This window comes from Heterodontus francisci, chromosome 15 (genome assembly GCF_036365525.1).
Source record: "Heterodontus francisci isolate sHetFra1 chromosome 15, sHetFra1.hap1, whole genome shotgun sequence".
NCBI classification, from domain to species: Eukaryota; Metazoa; Chordata; class Chondrichthyes; order Heterodontiformes; family Heterodontidae; genus Heterodontus; species Heterodontus francisci.
The window spans coordinates 17013009-17023223 of record NC_090385.1 but is presented as its reverse complement, the minus strand read 5'-3'; the positions used below and the strand labels follow the sequence as shown (position 1 = coordinate 17023223).

At 39.2% G+C, this 10215-nt stretch overlaps 1 protein-coding gene across 1 annotated transcript; it reads left to right on the top strand.

Annotated features, from left to right (window-relative positions):
* The first annotated feature begins 4554 nt into the window (after nt 1–4554).
* Nucleotides 4555–8751, top strand: LOC137377496 (high mobility group protein B3-like). Its single transcript, XM_068047150.1, has 5 exons — nt 4555–4654; nt 6330–6491; nt 6568–6710; nt 6995–7169; nt 7522–8751. The coding sequence occupies exons 2-5, from the start codon at nt 6342–6344 to the stop codon at nt 7663–7665; spliced, it is 612 nt and encodes a 203-aa protein (XP_067903251.1). The 5' UTR covers nt 4555–4654; nt 6330–6341; the 3' UTR covers nt 7666–8751.
* Nucleotides 8752–10215: the final 1464 nt, after the last annotated feature.

The following is a 10215-nucleotide window of genomic DNA, read 5'->3' as shown; positions in this document are numbered from 1 at the left end:
GCGTTCGATAAGATTCCACATCAGAGACTGTTAGCTGAAATTAAAGCTCATGGAATTGAAGGCAAATTATTGAGCTGTTCAGGAGATTGATTAGGCAGCAGAAGACAGAGTAGAGATAATAGGTCTGGACTTGAATTGGAAAAAAATGACCAGTGGTGTTCCAAAAGGATCTGTGGTAGGGCCTCAACTTTTCACTTTATTTATTGATGACTTAGACAATACAATAGACAGTCATATATCCAAGTTTGCATATTACACAAAGATTGGTGGTAATACTAAGTAGTGTAGAAAGGAGCATAAAATTACTTAAGAATTGTTGATAGATTAAATATGTGGACAGTACTTTGGTAGATAGGTTTTAACACAGGGTAAGTGTGTGGCCATCCATTTTGGACCAAAAAAAGATAGATCCAAGTATCAACTAAATGGTGAAAATTAAGGAACAGTAGAGATTTAGGTGTTCCATGTATCATTAAAATACAGTAGTCAGGTAGATACAAAAAAAATCAAAGTATAATGGAATGTTAATCTTTTTAATTAGAGGGCAAGAATATAAAGGGGAGGAAGTTTTGCTACATCTATACACAGCACTGGTTAGACCTCATCTGGAGCACTGTGCGCTGTTCTGGGCATTGTGCCTTCGAAAGGATATATTGGCCTTGCAAGGTATGCTATAAGGGTTAGATTATGAAGAGAGATTACAAAAACTAGGCTCATAGTCCCTGGAATATAGTAAATTAAAGGGTGATTTGATCGAAGTTTTTAGGATTTTGAAAGGAATTGATAGGGTAAGTAGAGAGAACCTTTTTACACTAGTGGGGGAGTTTAGGACAAGGGAACATAACGTGAAAATCATAACCTGGCCATTCAGGAAAGAAGTTGGGAAACATTTCTTTATGCAAAGGGTGGTAGAAGTGTGGAACTCTCCGCCACAAAAAGCAGTAGATGCTTGCTCAATTAATAATTTTTAAATCTGAGATTGACAGATACAAAAGGATATGGAGCCAAAGCAGGTGGATGGAGTTAAAATGCAGATGAGCTATGATCTCATCGAATGGTGGTACAGGATCAAAAGGCTGAATGGCCTCCTCCTGTTCCTATGTTCCTGCTCCTAGTTGGTATCCAGTGACACCTGCTGGAAGTGTTAGCGTGCAGTTGCTGGTAACTACTGGGTTGTGATCTCCATGTGGCAAACACTCGCTAACTCTCCTTTCTTGCCTTTTCTGGCAAATCCATGAGGAAGTGCCCCAGTGCCATCATGTGATCCCCACTTTTTTTCTAAAGGGGCAAAGCTATTAAAAAAGGTTAAATTAACATATACTTTAAACAAAAGGAAATCTAAAACTAAATGATATCATTGTGTACATCTATAAAACACTCCAGTCTTTGTGCTGCCTACAGGTTGGGAAGGCCCCATATGTCCAAGTGGAACATGTGCTCCCTCTCCAGGCCCACCCTGATGCAGACAAGACCATGGAAGAGAGGCAAGCACAGCCAGAGCAAACACCGCCTCCCACAGGCTGCAGTAAGAGGGCAACCAGAAGAGAACCATAAAAGTTGCAAATAGTCTTGAAAAAGTGGACAAGCAAAGAATAAGAGACATTCTGAATGATGCCTTCTCTCATGAATACTCGGAGGAAGTTATGAGCAGCATGCTCTCCCAAAGCAGAATTATTCAAAGCAAAATTAAAAACTCTGCTATAACTGAGAAGGAAATCCTAGGTTGGATAAAAGGACTCAAAACAGTAAACTCCCAGGGATAGACAACATTTATCCCAGATTGTTAAAGGATACAAGGGAGGGGCTTCATAAAACAATGACAATCCTGAGGGATCCACTCAATATTGAGTAGATATCGGTAGATTGAAAACAGGCCAACATGATGCCAATACTCATGGGAATGGCTAACTACCAACTTCTCCAGGGCAGTTAGGGGTGGGCAATAAATGCTGGTATGGACTGTAAGAATAAAGAATGGTTGAGACAATGAAAGGTTTGGTATGAAAGAAGAAAGCAATATTTTGGTAACAAGACATGTAGGAGTTCCATGGAAGATCAGAGGACAGAGTGATACCAAGAATGTCAGTAGAAGGATAAGGACATTAAAAGTAAGAGATGGTAACTTGCTAAATGAGTGATGAATGGAATTATCACCAAAAAGTGATAGGGTTGGATTATGAGTAGAGGTCAATGTTATGAAGAAGGATCGCAGCAGAAAGGAGAATAAAGTGCTCGGGATTTTGAGAGTTAAGAGAAAAAGTGAAAAGATGAACCTTTAACTGCGATGCAGACAGAGCAATTTGAGACAAAATTAGGTAACCTTGTTCAAGGTCCTCTCCTAGTCTAGAACTCCCTACCTAACACATTGTAGGAGCACCTTCACATGGATTGCAGTGGTTCATGAAGGCTAACCACCACCTTTTCAAGGGCAACTAGGGATGCACAATAAGGACCAGCAATGCCCACGTTTCCGAGAGTGAATAAAAGCACATTACTTTGGTGTGAGACCATAAGATAATAACGTGGACAAAGACATTGTACCGGATGGTTCCTATCGGTTTTCATAAACCATTGTTGTTGCCATGGACCTCTTCAAAGTATGCAAGCAGACTGCTACTTAGGTGAGATACTGAACGGCTTCATTCCACAAAATTAGTGCAGTGAGGAAATGAGAAAAGAAAATCCTAGGGAAAATTGAGTAGGAGGAGAATATCGATATTGATTTTGAGTATCTGCTGCACTTCAAAGTATCAAAAGTTTTGAAGAAAAAGAGAAGTGTATTAATTTAATGACTTGGAGCCAAAAATTATCATGTTCCAATCTGTAAGTTTCCCTTAAGCAGTAATTAAATTCTGATTGACATCAGCCTGCGTTTACAGACAGCAGTGAGACTGTGTACCTTTAAAGGGATGGCAGAATGATACATTATGTATCACATGATATGACATTCCTATCATTATTAAACAGTATACCTTCTGACTAACTGAGGGAATACCGTAGGTAATCTGATAATGTTGTTAAAGTCTTTGGCATTGCATGCTTCAGAAGTCACATTTCATAGTGACCAAAGTGTGTAAAAAGAGAAAAAACGCCGATTGTCTCCTACAGTTACTTTTGATTTTGATAACCTGGCCTCTTCCCAAGAGCAGCATCTGGGGATTTATAAGCAGCTGCCAATCTACAGAAACTTCCCTCAGGATGTCTCTAATTAGATCACTTCCTCACGGGGAATTACCTGAGTACTGGCCTCTTCAAGTGATCGGTTTGGTTCAACACGGCTCCCCCCCCCCCCCTCCCCCCTTAGTAGCTGACCAGCAATCCTGTGCTTCAGACCTGCCAACAGCACCAGAGGTGATGAGCAAATGTCTATAAAATTCACCTGCAAACATTCTCAAAGCTGGCCATTGCATTTTCCTACATTGATCAACTTGCACTGCTTTTAATTTAAACATATAACTTACACATGTCTCATAATATAAATGAAATACAGATTATAGCTCGATCTATTTAAATAGATTTCGCTTTTCTTATCTTTTTAATATACACATTTCATTCATTTATTTTGGCAACTGGGTTTTTTCACGGCATTTTATCAAATATCAATATCATTTAAAATCTGATAATTAAATTGAGAAAATACTTAATGTGTTAATCATTTCTTACATTGACTGTTTTCCATTAGTTACCAATCAGCTATTTATTTTAGGAAAGTTCCATTGTTCGCGTTCTAAACTACTTCCAATAACTAAATTTGAAATTGTAGTTTTTAAAACTTGGACTAAACTCTTCTATTGCGATTGAATTTTACGGGAAGGGTGGATTTTGTCATAAATGGATATTTACCACGAAGAACAGCAGCGATAGATTTAAGACACTTATCAAAATCATATGATAAAAGCAAAATACTGCGGATGCTGGAAATCTGAAATAAAAACAAGAAATGCTGGAACCACTCAGCAGGTCTGGCAGCATCTGTGGAAAGAGAAGCAGAGTTAACGTTTCGGGTCACTGACCCTTCTTTCGGTCACTGACCCGAAACGTTAACTCTGCTTCTCTTTCCACAGATGCTGCCAGACCTGCTCAGTTTTTCCAGCATTTCTTGTTTTTATATCAAAATCATATGTTCGCAGTGAACAACCGAAGCAATAGATTTAAAACTTTCCAAAAAGTCATAAGTTCAGAATGAATATTAACAATAGATTTAAAACTTTAAAAAAAAAATCATAAGTCCCGAATGGATAGTAGCAAAGGTTTTTTAAAAAAAAAATCATTTGCGTGAAGGACAGCAGCAATAGCTTTAAAACTCTTAAAATCAGAAGTTCAAGAGTGAAAAACACACACAAATGAGTGATTTTCTTTGCTCCATCTGTTGTTGCGCTTTGCCAGAACACTTTTTTTGAAGTTTTTTTCGAAAAAGGCGGGCCTTTTTTGAATCTGCTGGCGTGCGGGGCAGCGAGCCAATGAGGAACGGGCAGGGTCCGGGTGGGCGGGGCGGCGGGCGGTGGGGCCGTCCAATAGGGAGGCGCGGCCACTGTTTAAAGCGGCGGCACGTCGGGCCAATCAGTGAATCGTCACCTCAGCCAGCGGGGGCGGGACTTAGTGCAAAAGGAGGCTCGAGAGCGTCCGCCGAGCATCGCAGAGCCAGCCACCGCCGGTAGGTACCCCCGGACCGGGGGGAAAACAACCGAATCGCTGCCGCCAGCCGCCCCCTTCCTTTCGTTTCCCCTCCAGTTCCACTCTCCCTACTCTCTCCTCTTTCCCTTTCCCCGCTACGCCGACGGGAAGATGTTTCCCCAGTACTTTTCTTTTTCCCGTGTGTGTGTGTGTGAGGCGCTTGTCTTTAACATGGCAGCTTCTCTAATGGCGAAGCGAGTGAGAGAGAGCCGCGATCTCATGAGCTGTTCGCTCACCGCCAAATCCACTTAAATCCCTCTCCTTGCGTTTCGTTTCCCGCTCGGATTTCCTTCCTCCATCCGAACCGGTGGGTTTTAATCCGGATCCCGGGGTGGAAATTGTTTTTTCACAACTTGTATATTTTCTCTTGACTTCTCCCAACAGCGGCGTAATGTGACTGTATAAATGCAACCGCTATGCGTCAAGTGTAGTCCCGTCTCTTCAACTGTGGCTAAACTTTCCACTCGAGGGGAGTTTACTAATTGATTTTAATTTTTTTAAAACTCCAGATTATTTTTTCCCCCTCAAAGATGGTAAAATATTCAGTGAAGGGGGTTTTGTGTGAGGTATTGTTGGCTCTTCTGGCTGTCGTTCACTCCTAGTGCAAAAGATGGAGCCATTTTAGCCTAGCGTGTGTGTGCTATTGAGAACAACTATAGACACACATTGCCCCTGCTCTCTATATATAAGCACTGTGCTGCCAAAGCAAAGAGGGGGAACAATTTCTTTTCTCTCCCTTTATAAAACAGCCGCTTCAAACCCTCCCACCCCACCAATTTTCCACCCCAAAAGCAGCCGCAGCCTGACGACGGAGGCATTTCAAGGGGACTTTCTTTCATGAGGAAGGATTTCACAAAATGGAAGAAGAATTATTGGGATGTTGACCTGTTTTTTTTCTCTGCCTTTCCTTGTCGACTGCAATTCGCCATCATTACTCTCTATCTCCACATACATGTACAGTGCAGTCCCCCCCTCCTCCCTGCTGTATAGATGCGCTTAAATAACGAATGCAACGTTTTAAATAACCAAAAAAAAAATTCTCGCCCTTTGCACGTTTGCACTGTCTTTGTTTCAGAAGAGGATTTTTTTTGTTGTTGTCCTTGAACATAAAATGGAGATGGAAAGAACATGGCGGGAAAGAAATAGATAAATAGCTGAGGAAAGACTTGGATAGTACTATTGAGCTCAATGCTGTTGAATTGTCCAGTTGAAAAGCCTGGCCGGCTGTATTCGGACTGGTGCTTTTCGTTTTTAGCCTTTAATTTGCGCTTATCTGAATCCGTCTCCGAAATGAAATATCTTTAGCTAACAATAGAAAGAAGGACTTGTACCGCGTAGGGTTTTAAAAAAAAATTAACATCAGTACTTTTTTTTGAGTTTGTTTAATTCAAATGAGGTTTTTTTTTTACTTTTGCAATTTTTAATTAATGTAGATAATTAAAATAGGAATTTGGTTTGACTTTAGATTTTTTTCTAGTATTTAAAATGCATAATTTTTTGGAATATAAAACATTTTAGTTTTTCCAAAGTTGACATTAAGTGTAGTATAGGAATTTAGAAGACAAATTGTAATCTAATTTTTATTTTTACAGTGTCATATACAGATTTGTTGCTTTTTAGGAAAATTTAGAAATAACATATTTTTCTGTTCGTAGGAAAACACCAAAATGGCAAAACGTGACCCTAAGAAGCCGAGAGGCAAAATGTCCTCTTATGCCTACTTTGTTCAGACTTGCCGTGAAGAACACAAGAAGAAAAGCCCTGATATTCCTGTTAACTTCTCAGAATTCTCTAAAAGGTGCTCTGAAAGATGGAAGGTAAATTGTTTTCCTTGTAAATAGGTATGTAAAATATATAGTTAATAGTTGCTGTAACACATGTGCTCTCTTCCAGACTATGTCTAGCAAAGAGAAAGGCAAATTTGAAGAACTGGCTAAAGTAGATAAAGCACGTTATGACCGAGAAATGAAAAATTACGTGCCAGCCAAAGGTAGCAAGAAGAAGAAGAAGGACCCCAATGCACCAAAAAGGCCTCCGTAAGTGTACCTCCAAAATACTGTTGGTATTGTTGGACCTGATACTATTTAAAAATAGGTCGAGTGCCACTGACTATTTATTTATGTATTTCTGTTCAAAACTTAATTTGGCATACTTTTTAAAATTCCTCACCTGTCACAAATAATTACTAGTTCAGTTGTATGGCTGCTTGCTATTCATTCTTTAGTTGAAGTTTGCTTTATGTCCAACTGACAAGTTTTAAATTTGCAGAAATAATGTGAACGTTTCTTTCAATGCACTTGTAATACTTAATTCTTTACAGATCTGGATTCTTTTTGTTTTGCTCGGAACATCGACCAAAAATCAAAGCTGTGAGTCCTGGCTTATCTATTGGTGATGTTGCCAAGAAGCTTGGTGAGCTGTGGAATGCTTGTAGTGAAGAGGAGAAGAAGCCATTCAATAGCAAGGCTTATAAACTGAAGGAGAAATATGATAAGGTAAGTCCAGTTGCAACATTTAAGTACTCCCACACCTGGCTCCCAAGGCTAAGTTGGAGTAAATAGCCTAGGAACTTGTGTAAAACATGCACAAACCACTGGATGTGGAGAGCCCATCATATTCAAATATGTACTCATCAGTTCCCTTCTCTCCTCTCCTCTTTCCCTGTCTGCCCCCACCACATTAAAAACATTTGTAATGCCCCCTGAAGCTTTCCATACACTAGGTTCCATACTATTGACTATCACATCAGGAAGATTTGGTAGTTTAAGTCTTGTACAAGTTGGTGATCTCATGGGAATTGTTGGTCCTCCAAGTAGCAAGGAGTTGAAATAATTTCCTTTTTTTAAGGATGTTGCTGATTACCGTGCCAAAGGCAAGATGGATAGTGCAAAGAAGCCCCCTGCCAAGAAGGAGGCATATTGTGACGATGACGATGATGATGAGGAAGATGAGGAGGAGGAAGAGGAAGAGGATGATGAAGATGATGATTAAATTGTATATTTGCCTCCGCTTAATTACTTGCTATGTAACTGAAAGCATTTAAACCCTGTTACAAGTGTTGCAACCTTTTAATTTTGTAAGTTGGTGTGTATATGGTCGAAGGCAAAAAGTAGCTTGAGTTTTAAACTGTACAGGCCTTTTTGTAATATTCACACTACAGTGGTGGACATAGAGTCAACTGTTAACTCTTCTTTCTGTAAACTGGCTCAGCCTCTTGTACAGAAGGGGGATTTAACTGGATTAAAATGTATTTATGTGGTGTTGTGTTTAAGTGCAGTATAGTTTAAAGTGCCGTTGTAGCCAATTCTTCAATTTTTGAGATTGCTGTAAGTATGAGGGGTAATGAAGCAATCAGAGTTGTCAGTAGGCATTCTAAGCCTGCCATGCTTGTAGGCAACATCCCATGGTGTCACAGATACTAGAATGGTCGTGCAATATGCTTTTGACTTCATTCAGAATGAGTAAGGTATGGTTTATAGAAGCAGAGTAGCAAGATGGCAGCCACCGTTGGGTAGTTGATTACAGTTAATCTAGACCTGTTGGATTGAAGAGGAGGTAACCATCATTTGACACTAACCTCCTGTGCCTATATACATCATGCTGCTGCACCTCCAAGGAATTTTTAATTTTTTTTTTGATAAGCAGAAGCCAAATCCAAAGGGCTGAGAAATGGCAAATGATTCTTTCCATTTCGGTGAACTGCTATTCTCTCTCCTATGAGAATGGAATTATCCTGTTTTAAAAACAAAAGCTTTGTTTTGGAACTAATAGGCCTGCTGTGTGAAATGTTCTAGGTAATGTATTCATGCTTTTGCAATTTGGGAACAATTGAGCAAAATGCTTTAAGACGTCCTTTTTTTAATATAAAAATGACATTTGACTGTGCAGTGCTATGTGGCCCCACCTGAAACTTCACAGGCTGTTGGTGACTCCCAATTTTGCACTTTGCTGAAATCCTAGTGACAACCCTGAGCATTCTGTACTTTAAATCTTGTAACTAAGGTATATTTTCTTTTTTGTATGTTTAGTATGCTAAAATGTGTTTTGAAGTAATTAAAACAGGATTAAATTTGTAAAGTCTTGCTTGTCTAAAGTCTTTGCCATTTCGTAATTGGTATTCCTATACCAATACATTTTAGTTTAGTAAGCTATAGCATAGAATGTCAATCGCATTTCAACACCCCCCCCCCCCCCCCCCCCCCACCCCCACCCGAATCAGTCATAAATGTGCACCCCTTTCCCCACCCCTACCACTGTATTCATTGCTGGTAGGGGTACTGAATTTCACATTTATCACTAGGGATGGTCTTGTAACCTACACCCAGTTTCTTTAATGACATGACTAGTAAAGTTAACTAATATCTGTGAACAATGAACAGAAGAGCTAACCTTTTTAGTACTAGGATATACAAATAAAATGAGGGAAGCCACATCAAATGTTATGTTGAGGCATTGCAGTAAAAAAAAAAGTTGGGAAGGGAGTGGAATAAATGCTTAAAATTTAAAAATGGGCCAAGTTAGTTGCAACATAATCCAGTTTCACTTTATTGGTATACTGACTCGAACTGGAACTGAATCACTCCTGGATCATATTGCTAGAATACTGGTGCTCTTTTTTTTTTTGTTTGAAAAAAAAATGTATTTAGTTACTGAAAATAAACTCCAATAAAGACTTTACTGAAGTAGTTGAGTGAATAACAATTGCTTTCAAGATCACCTCTCTTTAGAGTACCCCACCATTAGTTTTATCTTAAGTTCTACATATTTGCTGTAAAATCCCGATTTAATACAAGATGCCAACAATAATGTATCTGTTGCACATCTGCTCATTAAGTTCCTAACTATAAATGTTTGTATCTTAGCTCTTGCCTATTGTATTTTGCTATAAAGGGCAATGTAATAAGAAAGTACAATTTAAGAACGCTTACAGCATAGTTTGTGGAGCTGGCCAGATGCAGATTATTATAGTGACTATCAGTAATGTCAACTCTGCACTGTCTTGCTTCAATTCTTTTGTATCAGCTATTTCAACTCTGTTCTTTGACTTAGTTTCTTAAATGGCCTTGTATTGAGACCTCTGTCCCATCTAGGGAACTCAGTCCTGTCAGGGATAGGAACTGTATTGGAATAATTTGAAAAGTTTAGTGGGTTTTTAAATTTTTGAGCTTGTTAAATGGGCAAAGGCAGGCACAAAGCCCATGTGCCAGTTGGTCTGCCCATACACATAATGACACCAGGTGAGGAAAGTTTATAGCTCAGTCTCGACATTGCTTTAAAATTGTTCATGCTGTGCAGTTGTAGTACCTGGTTGAGTGATCAATCATCCAACCTTTATAGCTATTAATTTGTAGGTGCTGCATGATATTGTTGATCCTTACTGAGCTATATTTTTAGTAATTCTGAACATTGATTAAGTGATTTTTTTTTTTGCATGTAAATCTAACATTCCAGCACTGAAAGCATTGGTGTCTTAAATTTAGTTGTATATTGCAGCTACTAATAATTGTGTTCTTTTATCCTGGAGGAACAATTCAGTGAAGG